The 21,223-nt window shown below is 40.9% G+C and overlaps 1 protein-coding gene across 3 annotated transcripts in view; it reads left to right on the forward strand.

Moving 5' to 3' along the window:
* il17rd (interleukin 17 receptor D) overlaps nucleotides 1-19,640 on the forward strand; it is a 46,175-nt gene extending 26,535 nt beyond the window's left edge. The window contains exons 1-13 of one of the 3 annotated variants that reach the window (XM_034287499.1): nucleotides 710-752; nucleotides 5,617-5,672; nucleotides 6,704-6,822; nucleotides 7,033-7,153; nucleotides 7,480-7,524; nucleotides 8,824-8,975; nucleotides 10,079-10,144; nucleotides 10,286-10,340; nucleotides 10,538-10,648; nucleotides 13,810-13,994; nucleotides 14,475-14,649; nucleotides 14,807-15,676; nucleotides 17,729-19,640. In XM_034287499.1, coding sequence (XP_034143390.1) covers nucleotides 6,775-6,822; nucleotides 7,033-7,153; nucleotides 7,480-7,524; nucleotides 8,824-8,975; nucleotides 10,079-10,144; nucleotides 10,286-10,340; nucleotides 10,538-10,648; nucleotides 13,810-13,994; nucleotides 14,475-14,649; nucleotides 14,807-15,676; nucleotides 17,729-17,850 — 1,950 coding nt within the window. In that variant the 5' untranslated portion in view covers nucleotides 710-752; nucleotides 5,617-5,672; nucleotides 6,704-6,774 and the 3' untranslated portion in view covers nucleotides 17,851-19,640. Of the gene's footprint in view, nucleotides 1-626; nucleotides 753-5,616; nucleotides 5,673-6,703; nucleotides 6,823-7,032; nucleotides 7,154-7,479; nucleotides 7,525-8,823; nucleotides 8,976-10,078; nucleotides 10,145-10,285; nucleotides 10,341-10,537; nucleotides 10,649-13,809; nucleotides 13,995-14,474; nucleotides 14,650-14,806; nucleotides 15,677-17,728 lie in introns of those variants that run through there. The other 2 variants (XM_010882089.4, XM_010882088.4) reach the window with 2 other exon arrangements.
* Nucleotides 19,641-21,223: the final 1,583 nt, after the last annotated feature.

The raw sequence follows: 21,223 nt of genomic DNA on the forward strand, positions 1-21,223 counted from the left end.
GCCACTTCTCCATGCCACCCCTGTCCAAGTGAAGTTAATTTCTACAGAAGTCAAGGTTTTTCGTATCCTGTAGCAAATCCCGATTTTCCCAGTAGTCGGCTCCCATTGTCTGTGACTGTCAGAGGGAACAGCTTTGCTGAAAAGCCTCTCTCTGGTTTAGCATTACAATCGAGCCCAGCTCAAATCCAGGGGCGTGGGTGATACAGGCTGCTGCTCCACTACCTCTACCTGAGAGAGAAGAGAAGACATGGGGATCATAGTAAAAAGAGATGGGGGGACCATTCTTTGCATGGCTGCACATCCTCTTCTTCAGGCTTGACTCTGAGAGATCCCCCCGCTCGTCTGTCCTTCTGTACCCCCCATAGGGTCAAGCCTTGATCCAGGCTACCATGGTCTCCGATTGGTCCTCCTTAATATTGGATTGTTTTTGTTCTATCTGTACATGAGCATCAGCTAGAAGGTACTAAAAAGTGTAAATGTCTTGTGATTGGTGAGGGGGGGGCATTCTCTTTGCCATAGAAGATGAGGGGGGCTGGGATATGTAGTTCTCTGTGTAGTTCTGTCCACTACTTCTCTGTTGTTAACATCCTCTAACTGTGATTTAACTTCTCTCTGTTCACTGATAGACTGCTCTGTGACCTGGAGCCAGTTGGGGAAGCACGCCATCCATGAGGTGAACAATGTGACGTTCAGTCACCTCTCCTGTGACAGCCAGGCTGCTGTGCTGGTCCACTGGATGCCCAGTCCGCTAGGTATGAAAACCAAAGGCAATTTAAAACCTTCTTATATGACGAAATAGGGATACAGACTCTATATCAATGGGAAAATCTACACCAGTGACTGGTAATTAAGATATCAGCAGCCATTCCAAGTGAACGGAAATCCGTGGCCATAAGTGAAGTATTCGGCCTATTTGTAAACGCTCCTCTCAAGATTGTTTTGGGGAGTTTGTCTTGCATCCAGGAGACGCCAGAATTTTTAAACCCACACGTGTGCTTCTTACGGCTGGGTGCACAAGGGGTGGGGGTTGTGTTTATCTTATTTCTCTCAGGCCGAAAGAAGTGGAATGTGTAGATGGAAGAGGTTTGGCGTCAGGAGAGGAAGGTAAAAAAAAAGGTTTTAACGTCAAAGCCCAGTGCTGGTGCTTTGACGTTAGTGCCGGTTCTGTCCTGATCAAAGACACCAGGCAGGTTACCTCCCCCTGGCAGGGTTGTTCCTCTGCTGCCCTGACAGTCATGCAGACCTAAGAGGTGGAGGATGGGATCCATACCCTTCACAGCAACGCTGTTATTGGTGTGTGCCGGGTATTTAAATAGCTTCCGTCTACTGAAGCGTTGTTGCTGTTGGTAATGTGACTCCTTGGCTGATCTTTTGGACAATACGGCCTCTTGTTCCCCAGGACAAAGGCCACCACTCTACACTACTCAGGTGTAGGGTTAGAAAAAAGATAGGGAAAAGTAAAGGGCAGAAGACAAACTGGGAAGTAGATCGCCAGAGAGGCAGAGTGAGGAAAGATGAAGAGACAAAGATTAGAAAATATTATTTACATATTTCATAGAACAGCAACAAATGCGTGATTGAAATTACCAAAGAAGCTAAAAAATTCTAAACTATTACAGGTTGGACAAGGTTTGCAAAATTCTTAAAATAAAATTAAGGAAATGATTAAACCAAAAACACTACCTGAAGCACTATTACCTGAAGTCCAGTCCCAACATCACATGAATTTATTGAGCCCAAACCTATTATAAAAAACATCAGGACCTTTCCTTAGACCATATTGCGGTTTCGGTAACAAAGCAGAGACTGCAGCGAACAAATTGTGAAGAGGCAGGGAAACTTGTATAAGTTAAGAGGGGAAGTATTTGAAAATAATCAAAAACTGTTGATTTTGGGAATATAAAACATCCATGGCCTTGGAAATCTGACCAATTCCGTGTCTGTTGTCTGGGATTGTTTCAATCAGCTCCAACTCCAACAAACTCATGCAACCACTGACATAAACTGTTTTATTAAATTCCATTATATTTTTACACTTAGGCATGTTGTAATAAAGATAGTATAGTTTAAATAACAACCATTTCATTACAATTTAGTTTATTTAATAGTGTACAATATGCCATACTAGGTTACTTTGATCTTTAACTGAAATATAAAGGTTTGCTGCTGACTTATCACATTGTTCTAAATACATTTTGACAATCATTATACTACTGATTAATTTAATTATAAATGAAAATGCATTCAGTTTTGTTTCGTTTTGACGCGTCAGGTCAGATCATTGATAGATTATTTTAATTGGTAAAGAATTATTAGACTAATAAACAAACAAATACCCGAAATTCACTTTTACAGTGAGGGTAGCCAATAATATTTTCGAAATGAGCCTGTGCTGAATTTAGCATCAGGTTTACAAGGTTGGTAGTGGCACACATTATGCATGTAGCGTCATGTTTTATTCACATTCTTCTTAAGATTATAATGAACTACAATCCCGTTTCCAAAAAAGTTGGGATGTTGCATGAACTGCAAATAAAAACAATGCAGTCATGATCAAATAATTTATCCCTATATGTAATTAAAAATAGCTCAAAGACCACATATCAAATGTTGAAACTGAAATCTTATTGTTTTGGGAAAAATAAATGCAATTTTTTTTATTTGTTGCCCGCAACAAATTTGGGAGAGGGGCACGTTTTCCACTCTGTTGCATCACCACTTCAAACAATACTCTGTAAACGTTTGGGAACTGAGGAGACCAATTGCTGTAATTTTGAAAGTGAAATGTGTTCACATTCTTGCTTGATACAGGATTTCAACAGTTCAGGGTCTCTTTGTCGTATTTTTAGTTTCATAATACACCAAATGTTTTCAATGGGGGACAGGTCTGGACTGCAGGCAGGCCAGTTTAGCACCCAGACTCTTTTTTAATGGAGCCATGCTGTTGTAATGCATGCATAATGTGGATTGGCATTGTCTTGCTGGAATATATAACACCTTCCCTGAAAAAGACAATGTCTGGATGGCAGCTAATGTTGCTCCTAAACCAATATACATTGTTGAACATTTATGGTCTCTTCACAGATGTGCATGTCACCCATGCCATGTGCACTAATGCACCTCCATACCACCACGGATGCTGGATTTTGAACTGTGCGCTTATAAGCCAGATGATCCCTCTCCCCTTTATTTCCAAAGGACACGGTGTCCATTATTCCCAAAAATTATTTCATTTTTTAGACCATAGGACAGTTTTCCACTTCGTCTCAGTCCGTCTTTAATGAGCTCAGCCACAGAGGCGGCGGTTCTGGATCTTGTTTATATCTGGTTTCTTCTTCGCATGGTAGAGTTTTAACTTGCTTTTGTGGATGCAGTGACGTACTGTGTTCACAGACAATGGTTTCTGGAAGGGGTTCCTGAGCCTATGCAGTGATTTCGACTACAGAATTTTCTTTTCAATGCATTGCCATCTGAGGGCCCGAAGATCACGGCCATCATGGCCTTACATACAGAGATTTCTCTGGATTCTCTGAATCTTTGAATGATATTATGTTCCGTAGATGATGAGATCCCCAAACTTTTAGAAATTTTACATTGAGAAACGTTATTCTTAAATTGTTGGACTATTTGCTCCCAGTCTTTCACAGAGTGGTGAACCCTTCCCCATTCTCATTTCTGACAGACCCATCCTCTCTGGAATTATCTTTTAATACCCAATCATGTTACTGACCTGTTGCCGATTAACCTGATTTGCTGTAAGATGTTCCACCAGTTTTTTTTGTAGCTCTAGACAACTTTTCCAGTCATTTGTTGCCCCTGTCCCAGCTTTTTTAAAACGTGTTGCTGGCAACAAAAACGTGGCCATATATTTTCCAAGACACAATAGCATTTCTCAGTTTAAACATTTGTACTATTTTCTATTGATTACAGTGTTTAAAGGATTTGCACATCATTGCGTTTAATTTTTCTTTACATTTTACAGTGTCCCAACTTCTTTGGAAACGTGGTGTATAAAGCTGATCTTAGATCTTAGTGGAGATTGAGGTATCTCTATAGTTAACCATCCCTGAGACTGTTTGATAGTTTGTATTCATGTATATCAGCAGAGAAGTAATGTAAGGTGGTAATTTGTTCATTTGTGGAGGAGAATCATGTTACTGACATATTGCCAGTTGACCTAATTTGCTGTGTGATATTCCACCAGGTTTAGTTTTTTACTTTTCCAGTCTTTTTTTGCCTCCGTCCCCAAAAAATGTTTTAAACATGTTGCGGGCATCAAATTCAAAGTGGGCATATATCTCTCAAGAAACCATAGAATTTCTCAGTTTCAACATTTGATATGTTGTCTTTGTGCTATTTTCTATTGAATATGGGGTTTAAATGATTTGCACATCATTGCATTCTGTTTTTCCTTACATTTTACACAGCGTCCCAACTCTTGGAAACGTGCTGGTACTATAGCAGCATGTTGTATATCAGTGTGAGGAAAGGTAGACTTCCTGGGTGTCCATGGAAACGTGGGGTAGGTACAATTAGCCCAAATTACATTATTTTGCTCAAAGGGACTAGTTTGACAATTATTTCAGTCAGAACCAAGTAAGCAATTAGTAAATAACTTTTATTAGTAGCGACGTCCGCATCACACCTGCTTCTGTCATTGCAGCTGAGAAGGAGTGCAAGAGACAACGCACCTATCAGTCACACGCCATGTGAAAACTTGGGACGGCACATTTCATGTTTTTACAAAATGAGCAATTTCAACACCATACATTTTTGTCAGAACCAAGTAAGAGACTAGTTAAGAATTGTCTTTCATAAAGACTTTAGTACCACACCTGCTCCTGTCTTAGCTTTTTTTATTTTATTCTGCAAGCCCAAACCAAGCCTAGCCCAATGACATTCTTTAGAACACAGGCCAAGCCAGTCAGGCTGTCAGATACCCGTTGGGTTTGGGCTGAAATTGACAACCCAAGTGCAAACTGCCCACTAAATTAAGTGGAAGTAGAGCTGCACTTCCTAACTTTCTGCCAACTGTATGACCACTTTTGAGCCACATCATTTCCTCAGATCCTACAGACAAATAAAGAATTAAAACCATATTTTTTAAATTCTTTATTGACCTGTAATATTTGTTTCATTGAGAAACTTGTGTATTTTAGCTGACATATCGCAATGTGGAATCACAGCAGAATTGTGTGACCCTGTTGACATTAGGAAAGGACGACCAGTACACAGAAAACACTGTGAACTTACCGATGTCTTTATTTATTCTGCCTTGTCATTCTTGTAACTGTTGGTACATTTTTACATCAATACATCAATAATATCAAAGTCAGCTTAAAATTGAAGCCTTTAGATTTTTCACTTTTGTTATTTTATTTTTTTTATATTTATTTTTTATTATTTTTCTTTTTCAGATGCTTTGGCAATGTAAACAAATAAAGCCCTTGAATTGAAATGTAGAAAGAGACGGAAAATGAGAGGCACAGAAAGAAGGCCTCTTTCCTTTGAATCAAGAGTTAATGCTATCTGCGCTGAGACAAAAACATGTCCAGGGATAGACAGCCCAACCTGTTAGACAGCTTTTTCCTCTGTTTTTCTTTCCGTTCCCTGAAGCTCTTCTCTCTGTTGACGATGAGACTGATGGTGTCTGTGTGGAGATGGAGGAGGAGGTAAGGTGATGGGGGTGGAAGAAAGAGGAGGTGTAGAGTTACAGCCACCACAAAGAGGGAGCTCTTTCAGATCCTAAGCTTGTACTCGCACGCATGCACACACACACACACAGGTAATACAAGCCACAGGGAATGTGTGGGTTCTGCCTTGGACTGATAGGGCAGAAATGTAATTAACAGGGAGTTGCGCTGGCACACTTTGAAGGGCACAGGAATGCTTCCTTGGCACACAGACACCCTCATGCTTGTCCTCTGCATACTTGGGTTACAAAAACTATTTTAATATTGCATATTTAAAAACGCTTAGCTGTGCTTGCTTGAGCTTGCCTGTTTCAGGATCAACATAAAGTCCCAAAACTGCAAGGCATTCCCACAGTGCTCTGGACAGGCTAAAAAGTACCTGAATGATTTGAAATAGTATATGAATCCAGTCTGGTCATCTGCCAGGGCATATTACTCACTGCTGCTGGCTCATATTATGGTCTCTCATAAAAAGAACAAAAAAAAGGGTCTTGAAACATATTTGATGTCATTCTTCAAGCTCAAATTATGAAGAGGAAACTAAATCTTTACCATTACCAGTAAGAGCATCCACTTAAACTAGGATGGCATCATCACTACATAATGTTAAAATGTTCCCCCTTAATATTTGTCCTTGAGTAATATTCTGATGTAAATCCCTCTTTCCAGTTGTTGTTCGTTGTTCTGGGATATTTGAAGGTTAATATTGCAGTTGTGGAAGCGTTTGTCGTGATGTCATTGACACACGGATTGACCTGTGGTTTTTGGTTTGGGTCCTGAACATTTTAGGTGACAGGGTATTGAATCGTTGAGTCTGGGATGTGATAAATCTGTCAAGTCCCTGAGCAAACTTTTTTAGCCCTAATTCCTTCCTGGTTGTTGGTGACAATTTTTATGTTTTCTCAGTCATATTTTCTGGGGAAAATAAGGGTAAAAAATAAAACCAAGGTGTAATTGTGTTAATCCTTCTATCGGTTTTGAACCCATGTGTTCTGTGTGGTTCTTTCCAGGTATCGAGTATGTGAAAGGCTTCAGAGTGTACCTGGAGGATAAGAACCCAGAGGATAAACAGTGTCAACACATGATCCTCAAAGACCCGCGACAGCTCAACTTCTCCTACAAGATTCTGGTAAGTCACACCGCACACACAATTCTCTCCCCCTTCCATCTACCCAAAATGTATGCTCTTAACTCTTACAAGTTATGAAAGTCTTTGGTTGCTGAAGTCTGAAACAAAAAGCAGCTTTATGACTGCTGAAAATAAATCAAAGTAATTATACTTATAATAATACTATCAGTATACTCCTCCCCCCAACATATACCTGTTGTTCCCTAACAGAAGATGAGCTCCCAGCCCTTTGCTGGCCTGGCCTTTGAGACAGACTATATGGTTCGAATCGTTCCTTTCCCCACCTTCATGAATGACAGCTTCTTCCCTCCATCCTTCCTGCGCACCAACTGTAAGTGGAGCCCAGCCCAAACTACAGAGCTTAGCTTTTGTTTTTTTTCTTCACAAAACTTGTTTTTCCTTTATTTACATGGGGTGTCAAACTGAGGCCTGAGGTTTCTTTCACAGCAGAGTCCGGTCTTTCATACATATGCAGAAATAAACACAGACATTTAGGCTACAGCTAGAGTCCAGAGTTTAGTCACTATTGAGGAAGAGGTTTTCCTTAACTATGTAACCTTATTGGGAGGAAAATGATTGGCTTTATTGGCAGTGTTGTAATAGTAAATAAAGTAGTATTTTTGAGTCCTGTTATAATTGCTTTTGTTTGTTTTTCAGCCTGCGAGGTTCTACTGGGCCCAGACAACCTAGTCTGCAAACCATGTAGGTTATGATGTTTCCCATACATCTGTGTGCTAGTTATGTAATGACTCCAAGAACATTGGTTCTAATTCATGAAACGTGGGTACGATCAAATGTGATCTTAAAATGATCGTACGATCATTTCACCGACAGAGCTGCTATTCATCAATATTATCTTTGTCGTATACTTACGATCAAACTCACGTCTGGTCAGAGACAGTGTAAAGCAATAAGACCTTCATTATTACGAAAAACAACAATCGTAACTGCCTCAGTAACAACAACCACAAATATAATATTAGGTAGGCCTAATATAAAATAAGATGACGATGAATATAACACAAACAAACGTATCACAATATTAAATATCACTACCGGAGGCTATTATTGTATTATTTATTTCAATTTATTCGGCATTTTCTCTCTTATTTCTGTTCATGCGTTTGTAAGGTTTGAAATGCCTTTGTTTGTGTAATGCGTTGACAAATAAACTTGCTTTGCCTTGCATTTCCTAAGTCACTCAGGCCGTATCGACATAAATGGTCGTTATCATTTCGGTGGCTGGCATCTTGATTAGCTAACAGGTCTTAAATTGACCAGTAAAAGGATAAATAAACCAGTGGTTCTGGGTCGAGCAGTAACCCTACCAGCTCTAGGCTGAGACTCAGTGTTCCGTAACTGCGCTGATTTTGTCACGGAGAATGACGAACGGTTAATTAGCCGTTTCAGGCTATAGTTTATGTTGCAATTTGTCAATTCATAGGTTGCTGATTGCCGTACACGCATCAAGTACCGGTGTTTTTTATGTAAATATGGACAGGTGCCGGGCGTTCTCACGTCCACGGCTTTATCCGATTTATCAGTCTATGATGACATCTACACTCATTTCGACCAGGTGCGACTGTTTCATGAATCACACTTAGAGATGTTCGTAAGTCTCTCCCAACTTTTGAATCTCAGATCTTTTCTGAGAAGGTTTCATGAATGATGGCCAATGTGATAAAATCCTAATCGCGAGTTCTGATAAATGTGCTATATGAGATGAGTTTGACATCTGCTTTAGTTGCTTTGGTAAAACTTCATAATTGCAATAATGAATCTTGGGGGTTTGTGTAATATGGCCAATAAACCGCAGGTAAATGCTGTCTCCAGGCTCTCTGCTATTCATTGTGCCTAAGAACAGCTCTTAGCCGTGGTATATTGCCTATATACCATGACACTTCATGCTTTATTGCTTAAGTAGACAGTGTAATTGATTTGTTGCTGGAATACTCTCTTATACTATGTCTTTTACTGTTTCTCACTCTGGGGTGTCACCAGTCTGGAAGCCCAAGACTCTCAGCATCTCCCAGCTGGGCTCCAACATCCATGTTGTCTTCGACCATGCCCCATCCACCTTTGGCTTCACCGTTTACTACCTGTATTACAAACTAAGACAGGAAGGACCTTTCAGGCTCAAACGCTGCAAACCGGTAAGAACAAATAAAAGAAAGAAAGAAAAGCAGGTTGGCCCCCAGAAGCTGTGTCATGAAGGAGGCAAGCCGGTGGTGGCAGTGTGATGCTTTGGGCAATGTTCTGCTGGGAAACCTTGGGTCCTGCCATTCAAGTCCTTATGTCCATGTAATGGTTACTCCCCAAAATATAGTCTAAAAAGTCAAACTGCTCCTGGGTTGCTCATGTGTTTTCTAAACACTGAGGATGTAGTGCGGTTAAGGCATATTAGTGTGTTTTGGCCTTGGCCTCTTTCTTCAGGGACTCTATCAGACATTTTATGGCCTCCTGAGAACCATCCATGGACCATCCTCCTTCCACTCATTCGGTGACAGTCACAAGTATTCTTAGGCTGACCATGGTTGAAACCCTTCTAGATTGGAATAATTGAATCTACTGTTGAAAAAAATTATTCAATTGACCTGCCCTCCCTGACCAGACAAATAGCATAATCTTATAATATGTTCATTACTCATGGATACAGAAACCCCATTTGTTTCCTCGTTCTTTTGTGTTTTTGTACTTGCCTTTCTAATGACAGTACTCATCTTTTTCTCTCTCTCTTTCAACATTACTCATCTCTACCTCTCTCTTTCTCTCTCTCTTTCAACATTACTCATCTCTACCTCTCTCTTTTTCTCTCTCTTTCAACATTACTCATCTCTCTCTCAACAATTCCCTTTCAAGATAGTCCTTGTATACCTCACTCTCCACCTTGTCTTTGGTGAGTTGAGGGAATAAAGCATATCATCTCCCTGTTTCTCCTACAGTCATTTAGGTATTTGAGCTGCCATGCCCTACTTGTTCTGTCTCTGAACAATGAGGAAAGCAGAAAAGCGAAAGCCCCCCTAGCTATATCTATCCTTCTTTCAGGAGACTCACTGTTGTTAGAAACATTATCTGCTTATGTCATCAACAATGGTAATGTTTAAGACAGGAAAAATATTTCGGAATGTCACTATTTCAAACCCCTTAAATATGCTCAGCTCTTAAATATGCAAAGTCCTCATCTCTGGATGTTATATCACTTCAGAAACAGGCTCAAGTAGATAACCACGCAATGTTCTGCTCTGTTTTTGCACAGGAGTTAAATCTGCCCAAAACAACATGCGTTCTTCAAGATATGATTCCAGGCACATATGCTATTGAGGTAAATATCAATTGGTCCTGGAAGAAATTTGGAGACAGTAGGAAATAAGGCGTTGTTTTGGCTGCAACACTAATACAAAACATTAAGAAATGCCCCCAAAAACCCATCTCAGCCAACTCATATTTCCTTGTTGTTCTTCAGCTAAGAGATGAAACCAACATTACTAGGAGACAGGCCCAGTACTACGTGAGTCAAGGTGAGCTTAGCCGCTGGCTGCTAGCTACAATCAGTCTGGTTTCTGGACTGACACCCTTTTATAAAACCCAGATTATATTACATCAGCCTGGGTTACTGGTGGGAGTTAACCACGCCTTGCAGGTGTTTATATTCACTTTGGTAAACAAAATGGTTTTTTTTACTGGTTGCTTCCTGTGCCCCTGTTGTCCATCTCAGTCCACTTCCCATGGGCAGGGCCTATTCGAGCCATGGCCATCACTGTCCCTCTAGTCATCATGTCGGCTTTCGCTACACTCTTCACTGTGATGTGCCGCAAGAAACAACAAGGTACAATTGTTTATGCCTTTTCAGATTTGCCTTCTGTCAACGCTACATTAGGTTAATACCATGGCATTGTAAAATAGCTGTCTCTGATTGACTTGTGGGCATTCTAAAATGTGCACTTATTCCCAATAACACACTGTAATATTTCATGGCTTTAAAGTCCATTGTTTGAGCTGCTTTTGAAAGCAAAAGTTTAATTTTGAAACATTTTGTAATTTTGAAATAATTGTTTTATTAAGTTAGGTTAAAGATTAGCTAATTCTTTTTGATTATTCAGAACACAACTATAGTCTCTATAGTCAATACTGGGTGCTATTTACTAGAAATACAGGTTACCACGTCATTTTTGGCAAACAACTACTATAGGCTTGTAAACCTGCTAGCTATGTTAGATGTTTTTACAATTCTAGCAGCAAATAAAAAATTATAGTCATGTTAGCCTCACAAAAAAAGTTACAGTTGGAGTGCAGTACACTGCAGTTTTTATCTAATTTCGTCTTGAGTTCATTTCACTTTAGTTACTGAAATTGAACTGCAGTTTCCACACTAACATGTTGTTTTTGTAAGGCTATATAAAGTACCATCACCCCAGTGCTTTGTGTACTCTGGAAAATAATGCGATGGCATGTGCCTTCCACATTGTCCATTATCTTTCAGAGAAGGCCCTTCCTTTACCAATTCACTGAGTGTCTTCAGTTAATTAATATTATAACCTTGTTTCCAAAAGAGTTGAGACACAATGATGTGTAAATCATTGAAACTATATATTTAATAATAAATACTACAAAGACAACATATCAAATTTTATAACTGAGACATTTTATTCTTTCTGGAAAGATACACCGATCAGCCATGACATTCTGACCACTGACAGGTGAAGTGAATAACACTGATAATCTTGTTATCATGGCACCTGTCAGTGGGTGGGATATATTAGGCAGCAAGTGAACATTCTGTTCTCAAAGCTGATGAGTTAGAAGCATGAAAAATGGGCAAGCGGAAGGATCTGAGTGACTTTGAAAAGGGAGAAGTTGTGATGGCTAGATGACTGGGTCAGAGCATCTCCAAAAATGCAGCCCTTGTGGGGTGTTTTCGGTCTGCAGTGGTCAGTACCTATCAAAAGTGGTCCAAGGAAGGAAAAGCGGGGACCAGCGACAGGGTCATGGACAGCCAGCGACAGGGTCAAGGTGTCAGAACACACAGTGAATTGCAGTTTGTTGCGTATGGGGCTGCGTATGCTTATGCTGACCCCTGTCCACTGCCGAAAGAGCCTACAATGGGCATGTGAGCATCAGAACTGGACCACGGAGCAGTGGAAGAAGGTGGACTGGTCTCATGAATCATGTTTCCTTTTACATCACGTGGATGGCTGGGTGCGTGTGCATCGCTTACCTGGAGAACACAGACACCAGGATGCCCTATGGGGTGGAGGCCGTGTGATGCTTTGGGTAATGTTCTGCTGGGAAACCTTGGGTCCTGCCATTCATGTGGATGACCTACCTAAACATTGTTGCAGACCATGTGCACCATTTCATGGCAACATTATTCCCTGATGTCATTGGCCTGTTTCAGCAGGATAATGCACACTGCCACAAAAATAGTTCAGGAATGGTTTGAGGAACACAACAACAAGTTCAAGGTGTTGAATTGGCCACCAAATTCCCCAGATCCTAATCCAATCGAGAATCTGTGGGATGTGCTGGACAAACAGGTCTGATCCATGGAGGCCCCACCTCGCAACTTACAGGACTCAAAGGATCTGCTGCTAACGTCTTGGTGCCAGATACCACAGCACACCTTCAGAAGTCTAGTGGAGTCAACGCCTCGATGGATAAAGGCTTTTTTGGCGGCAAAAGAGGAACCTACACAATATTCGCCAGGTGGTCATAATGTTGTGGCTGATCGGTGTATGTGCCCTCTTTGAATTTGATGCCAGCAACGTTTCACAGAAGTTGGGACAGAGGGAACAAAGGACTGGAAAATTTGTGTAATGCTAAAAAACTAAACCTGGTGGAAAATCACACAACTAATTAGGTCAATTGGCAACAGGTCAGTAACATGATTGGGTATTAAAAGATCATTCCAGAAAGGATGGGTGTGTCAGAAGTGATGATGGGGACGGGTTCACCACTCTGTGAAAGACTGTGGGCCAATTGTGCAACAATGTAAGAATAATGTTTCTCAACGTAAAATTGCTAAGAGTTTTGGGATCTCATCATCTACGGTGCATAATTTCATTAAAAGATTCAGAGAATCTGGAGAATTCTCTGTATGCAAGGGGGATGGCCATGATCTTCGGGCCCTCAGATGGCACTGCATTAACTACAGACAGGATTCTTTAGTGGAAATCACTGCATGGGCTTAGGAACCCTTCCGAAAACCGTTGTCTGTGAACACAGCAGTCGCTGCAAGTTAAAACTCGACCATGCAAATAAGCAACCAGATATACACAATCAAGAACCGCCACTGCCTTCTCTGGAACTGAGCTCATTTAAAATGGACTGAGGCGAATTGTAGAACTACACTGTCCTGTGGGGGGGTGGGGTGGGGGGGGGGGGGGGATAATGGATGCCTGTCCTCCAGACTAAAGAGGAGAGGGACCATCCTGCTTGTATTCAGCACACAGTTCAACAGCCAGCATCCGTGATGGTATGGTGTGCATTAGGGCACATGGCACGGGTGACTTGCACATCTGTGAAGTTTGAAAACATTTGGCACCTTATGAAACGAAGAATACAACGGAGACCCCAAACTGTTGAGCAGCTGAAATCCTATACTATGTAAGAAGAGGAAAACATTTCACTTTCAAAACTTTAGCAGTTGGTCTCCTCAGTTCCCAAAGTATTGTTAAAAGAAAAGGTGATGCAACACACAGGTAAAATGTTTCAACAGTTGATATGTTGTCTTTGTACTATTTTCAATTAATTAGGGATATGGATTATATAGGATTATAATAGGGATGAATGATTTGTTCATCATTACATTCTTTTTATATTTGCATTTTACACAGCGTCCCAACATTTTTGCAAACAGGGTTGAGCAACATTACAAATGTTAGTAGATCTTAATCAGTCCAACAGTGTCTATACATTTCCCTTCATCCGTCTGTAATTTATTCAAACATATTGTATTTATTCTTCAATTGAACCCGTATCTGTGTGCAGAGAATATCTACTCTCATCTAGATGAGGAGAGCTTTGAGTCTTCTTCTCACACCACGGCACTGAATGCAGACAGAATCTGGCCTCGGACGAAGGTGTTCGTTTGCTACTGCACCAAGGACTGCCCCAAACATCTCGCCGTCATACAGAGCTTTGCCTTCTTCCTCCAGGATTTCTGTGGCTGTGAGGTAGGCCCTAACCTTCAAAAATAATGTTCTTTGAAATCTTATGTTTATATGAAAGCTTGATTAGGTTAGGTCTATTAAGGGTTGGCTTAGCCCAGAAAATGGATTGTGATGAGGTTGAGGAAAGCACATCAAGAGTAAATGTTGTGTGCCACCTGCTGGCTGATCTCAGGAGGAGTGTGAATTCATAATGAATCAGTAGTAGCATATGAAAAAAAAACAGGAACTGCTCAGAATTAGTCTCATCGACCAACCGAATGTCAGGAGTTAATCCATAATAGTAATAATGCTCTGTACTAAGAAACAATTACATAAACAGTGCAAAAGAATGTATGCACTAACTAATGTCATTCGCTCTGAATAAGTGTGTCTGCTAAATGTCTTAAATGTGAATGTACAGTTGTGTTCTGATTTCATCTGGGGTTGTGTCCTGGAGTTGACTCTCACAAAGTACATTCCTCCCATTAACTCCATTTGTCCCAGGTGACTCTGGACCTGTGGGAGCACCTGCAGATCTGTAAGGAGGGCCAGATGTCCTGGCTGAGCCGGAAGATAGATGAGGCTCACTATATCATCACCGTGTGTTCCAAGGGCCTTAAGTACTACGTAGAGAAAAAAAGCCGTAGAGGGAAGTCGCCAGCTAGAACCAGTGCTGGAGGTGATTGTTTTGGACTTACCCATTTGTTTAAAACCAAGAGATTCCAAAACTGCGTTTGCTTCGTTAACAGTAGCAGTTTGTGTTTAATACATATACAAGCAGTAAATTCATAAAACAATCAACGATAACAGAAAGTCACTGTTTTCTTTTGTTTTAGGAGGTGGGGCAGCGGCGGTTGCCAGTGGATCTGAGCTCTTTATCGTTGCCGTGGCCATGATCGCTGAGAAACTGTCCGAGGCGCGCCAAAGAGACCAGGACCTGTCTCGTTTCATGGCTGTCTACTTCGACTACTCCCATGAGAGCGACATCCCGACTATACTGAGCCTCGCACCCAAGTTCAAGCTCATGGATCAGCTCCCTCAGATGTTTGGCCGCCTCCACTCCCTGCAGCTGAGTTTACCGGAACGTGAGCCGCAGCCACTCAACATCAGCAAGAGGAACTACTTCCGGAGCAAGTCAGGGCGCTCTCTATACGTGGCCATCTGCAACATGCACCAGCACATCTCGCTGGAGCCCGATTGGTTCGAGAGGCAATTGATGCCCTCTCCTCCGGCGCCGCCTCCACAGCAGCATGACACTGCCCGTTTATCATCATCATCGTCTCACATGGAGAAGTTTGACTCCGGGTTGGTGCTCAATGAGGTTTTATTCAAAATGCCATCAGAGAGCGAGGGTAGTGTGAGGAGAAATGTGTTGGTCACAACTCTTCCCCCTACCCTCAGTCTGGCCCACTGCTCCCTGGACAGACCTGGAGGACCTGGGCCCAGATTCAGCCTTTCTCAAACAGAGCCTGGGGACTCGTCCGGAACTTCCTCTTGTCCTTTGGGTCTAGGGTCTCTGAGGCCAGTTGTCCTGCCCTTGACTGGCGACGGTTCGTCCAGTCCCCCAGAGATGCCCAGGGACTCAGGGATCTATGATTCTTCGGTGCCATCCTCTGAGCTTTCAATCCCCCTCATGGAGGGCCTTTCACCTGATCAGGCTGACTCCTCCTCCCTAGCTGACAGCGAATCGTCTTCTTTTGGACTGGGTAAGAGACCAACAACCTGAAGTTGTGATGTTTGACATTTTGACAATAGACATGGATAGGGCTGTTGCAATTATTACATAATTGCCTCATTGCAATTATTTTTGTGATGACATTCTTTTTGCACAATATTTATATTCCAAAGTCATATGTTTCCAAACTGAATAAGGGATCATTTTTACGCTGATGTTAGAAACGTCTCAACAAATACCATGGGATTATGTCTGTTTCAATAATTTAAGATGTCTAGACTAAAATATGTTTACTGATATTTTAAGTTGAATTTTGTCATTTACATCCATATTTTCTAAATAGATAATGTACATTAAAATGCATATACAGCTCCGGAAAAAATTAAGAGAAAAAAAAGTTGAAGGGAAAGTTTTGAGTGAGGAATAGAAGTGGTCTCTTAATTTTAACCTTTCTGTTCATCGCTCAAACCCTTCCTTTTCATCTTTTTTGGAAAAGAAAGAAAAAGGTTCAGTGGTCTTTTTTTCTGGAGCTGTATAGATGTATCTGTTGTCCATGTCCTGACTGGGGCCCTATAGGCATCTCTGCGCTGCTGTTTTGTGTGTCCGCAATTAGAGGCAACTGCCCCATGGTGCCTCAGATTGGGGACCCTATTCAAGTTTCCACACCTGGTGTGGTTCATTGTTTGGGTACTGTTGGCTTGCATGTGGAGGTCTGTGCGACCCTCTAAGGATATGCCTCCCCAGACCATCACTGACCCACCAATCCAGTCATGCTGGATGATGTTGCAGGCAGCCTAACGTTCACCACGGCGTCTCCAGACTCTTTCATGTCTGTCACGTGCTCAGTGTGAACCTGCTCTCATCTGTGAAGAGAACGGGACACCAATAGTGGACCTGCCAATTCTGGTGGAGTCTGTTTCTGACAATTTGGTCAGAAACATGCACACCAGTCGCCCACTGGAGGTCGTTTTGTAGGACTCTGGCAGTGCTCCTCCTGTTCCTCCTCACACAAAGAAGCAGATACCGGCCCTGCTGCTGGGTTGATGCCCTGCTACATTCCTGTCCAGCTCTCCTCGTGTAACAGCCCATCTTTTGGTATCTTCTCCATGCTCTTGAGACTACTGGGAGACACTGCTAACCTTCTTGCAACAGCACGTATGGGTGTGCCATCCTGGAGGAGCTACCTGTGCAACCTGAATGGGTTGCAGGAACCACCTCATGCTACCAGTAGTGACAAGGACACTAGCAAAACGCACTAGAGAACTAGAAAAGCATCAGCCAGGAAGAATAAGGAGAGAGCAATTGTCTTTGGCCACCACCTGCAAAAACCATTCCCTTTTTGGTGGTTGTCTTACTGTCTCTCCAGTGCACCTGTTGTCGCTTTCATTTGCACAAAAGCAGGTGACACTGATTTACAAATCACTTATGCTTCCTAACTGGACAGATTGATATCCCTGAAGTATAATTGATTTGGTGTTATACTTTGATGATTACTTGTGCCCTTAATTTTTTGGAACAGTGTATTTAGGCCTATATTTGAAAATAAAATCAATTGTCCTTGTACATGTTTAACTGAATTAATCAAATCATCATTCAAACACTTTTCTTACATTAGGAAGGCCTAGATAATGGTTTTAGAATGAGCTATTTTAAGTAACTAGTGTATAATAATATATGCTATGCTGCAGAGCTAGAGGTGAAATTATGATGCCATGGAAAATGTAATTGTCATTGCTTTGCAGTTGCATTTTGTGTAGAGCAGGCCTAGACATGGACCAAATGAATCCAAATTACTTGAACAATGTTTTACATTTCACATTTATTATACTAATAATAAACCATGAAGATGAGTCAGATGATTCATTGTGTTGATTCAGACGATTTCATGCTATAAATTGTATCTCAATCCACTCCTCATGGAGCCGCACATTTTAGAGGTGGAAATTTACAAAAAAAAGCAAATGATTTCAATGCTGTTTGATTCTAATACACTCAAATGGTCTGGAACTGGTCCTAATGTGAAGAAATGTTTGTTAGTTGTGCTGCCAATAGCGGCTCATTTTCTCATCTTGTGTGTCTCTAGGTGATGAGGAGCCCCCTACTGACAGCTCTGTGCACTGTGCCATGCCCAACATCTGTAAAGCTGAGCTCCACCACCATCTGGAGCTGTCGGGACTAGGACTGACTCCAGTTCTTCCTTTGTAATGAACTTAACAACAACATTATTATACCAACATTATATAACATTCAAACCTTCAACAATACTGCCTTGATTGCAATCCCTGACTTTGACTCCTACTTGCTATCTACTCACTGTATACCATATGAACAGTGACCAATCGAATGGATTCTCGTGAGTTCATCTGCTTTAGACTCTTTGAACTGCAGCCTGATTATGTGACTTTTATGAACAAAGAGGATGATTTTAGTGTTTTGTAGACCTTCCGTAGCTGTTGTGTGGGCTTTTGTCAAGCAGTTAGGGCAAGACATTAAAAATGGTTGTATGTCCTTCTGCAGTGCTTAACTGTAACTGGTGTAATGGTATTTCCTTTAGACTAGACCAGATTTTCCGTTTGAAATCCTGAACCCCATTCCAGGTTACAATTTTTTTTAATGATAAACCTGCACCTCTAGTGCCTTTAAAGGGGTTACACATTTCACCTGGTTCAACAACAAATTAACCCTTGATAACTGAATTTGGCTATGTTAGTGCTGTTTTGAATTAGATAACTTTTTGTTTGATACATTTTAATTTATTTTGATGAAATAACTTTACAGTAGGTGTCAAAGGACCTTTTACATTTTAATAATTTATCAGAAACTCCTATCCAGAGAGACTTACTGTAAGTGCATTCATTTAAGAAAGCTAGGTGAAACAATCACAGTTTAGTAGTAGTAGTTTGAGTGCCTGTTAATCTCTGACTTAGTTATTGGCATGAGTCAGTGCTGGAAAGAATACCATATAAATAATAAACATTTAATAAAATGTTCACACCAAATTGATTTGAAAACTCTTGAGTTAGAGTTCAGGTATTTTGGGACTACCCAGAGTTTTTTGTATTCCTATATTTGCCACCAGCAGTCAGTTTTTCCTCACTCACTGCAATGGATAGGAGAAGGACTTTAAGGATGTTATCATTTAACTGAAACTTGGGAAACATACTGTTATTCAACTCCTACAGAAGAAAATGGAACCCAGTCTGTGTGGGTCTACTCCAGTGTTTGTTATATGTTGTCAGTGCCAGTTAATTTGAAAAGATTATGTAAATGTGCAAAAGTGTGATTTTGAAAATGTTTTATTACAATTTTGTATCATTAGTTTTTTTCCTACATTATATATGAACTTCGTACTGTTTTATAGTACTCTAATGTAGGAAATAAGCTTTAAATGAAATTAAAGTTTTTTTATTATTATTGAATACATTTTTTATTTCTGTGATACCTTAGTTAAGGTCAAACAATTTTGAAGGATGGCTGTGCGAGGTTATATTTGTTCTATAAGTGGAACTAAACATGTCATTACAAAAAGGTGATCTATTTTGCACTTTTGAGTTTTGATGTAAACACTAAAATCTGCCCAGTTGAATTGGTACTTCAATGCATCACTAGATTATTTATTTTTCCAGGGGGTGGCAATAGTTTTGACAGATGCTGTGGAGCTAGCTAGCCTTTTTGAGGTTGCGATACAATGACTCCTTCTCATGATCCAAAATATCTATAAAATCAATATAAATTCTGGATATTGCTTGTGGCCAAGAAATGTAGGTGGTCTATTTCTGCAGAAGTGCACTGTTGTAGCAATGCCAATGTAACTGATTGGTCAAGATTAGAAGGCCCACCCCTCTTGATTGTGGGATTAATATTCTCCCACAAACCTTGAAATATAAAACTTACCACCTAGTAAATCTGTCTGAGAGTACGCATAGAAGGATTCGCATATGCATCTCAGCCTCACAGAAGAAAATTTGTTGCGGTGAATGCTCTTGTAAATCTGAAAATAAAATATGCTTGCAATAATGTTTGTTAAATTTGTTCAAACTTCATTATGCCAGTGTGTCAAATATAGCTTGCAAGCACGAACTAAATGTTCAAACTTGCAAACATTAGCTTGCAAGCACAAACTTAAATGTACAAGTTTGCGAAATGTAGTAGCACATTTGAACAACTTTTGACCAGAGCCCCCAATATATGAACAAAACATTTGAGACAGCATTGCATAGACATTTGACGTGTTTAATATTCCATATATGTTTTCCAATGGAACACAGAAAAGCCTGTATTTGCATGAGATGAGGAAATTCACAATTTTTCTGTTACATGATATGTCTGTTAAATATATATCAAATACCAAATTTACAGACATATACACTGATGAGCCAAAACATGACCACCTGCCTAATATGCTGTTGGTCCTCCGCGTGCCGCCAAAACAGCATCCACTCGCCAGGGCATGGACTCTGCAAGGCCCATGAAGGTGTTCTGTGGTATCTGGCAGCATGACATCGGCAACAGATCCTTCAAGTCCTGTAGGTCGCGTGGTGAAGCCCCTTTGGATCAGCCTGTTGGTCCTGCACATCCCACATATGCCCAATTGGATTGAGATCTGCAGAATTTGGAGGCCAGGGCAACACAAACTCATCATCATATTCCTCATATTCCTGAACAATGTGTGCAGTGTGGCAGGGCTCACTATCCTGCTGAAAGAGGCCACTTCCATCAGGGATCACCATTGTCACTAAGGGGTGTACCTGGTCTGCAACAATGTTTGTGTAGGTGGCACGTGTCAAATGGACGTTCACATGAAGGCCACGACCTAGGGCCCTCAAAAAGCTTATATAATGTTGCGTATGAACAGAAGTGTTCATAAACCATGTGGATGATCATTTCTAAGCAAAGTGTGAGATTTATGCATTTTTCCTTAAACTCACCTCTCACCATGCGTACGCACAGCACCTTGTGGCAGAAAAGTCCAACTGCTAATGAAATACCATCCACCAAATGGAGAAAGGCTGACATACTGGACCAAATCATGATCAAGAAAAAAGATAATACATGAATCGTTTATTCATGTATTGCTTTTATAGATACCTAATATAATAATAGTTTTCTCAGGGTGCTATCAAATTTATAAACATGAATCCATTGAAGCCAAATAGTATAATTAAGTAGATTAGAAAGAGAATGTAATGTACAGGTGCATCTCAAAAAATTTGAATACTGTGGAAAAGTAAATTTTTCCCCGTAATTCAAATCACAAAGTGACACCTTCATATATTCTAGATTTATTACAAATAAAGTGAAACATTTCCAGACTTCTTTTTGTTTAAATCTTGATGAATATGGCTGACAGCTCAGAAGATCATTGCTGAAAGGGCTGGCTGTTTGCAGAGGGCTGTTTCAAAGCATGTTCATGGAAAGTTGACTGGAAAGGAAAGGTGTGGTAGGAAAAGTTGCCCAAGCAACAGCAATGACCGTAGCCTTGAGAGGATTGTCATGGGTTGTCATTTTGAACAGCGATGAACCGGCGACAGGGTCATTGGTGGCCAAGGCTCACTGATGACCATAGGGAGCGAAGGCT

This window comes from Esox lucius, chromosome 17 (genome assembly GCF_011004845.1).
Source record: "Esox lucius isolate fEsoLuc1 chromosome 17, fEsoLuc1.pri, whole genome shotgun sequence".
Classification (NCBI taxonomy): Eukaryota; Metazoa; Chordata; class Actinopteri; order Esociformes; family Esocidae; genus Esox; species Esox lucius.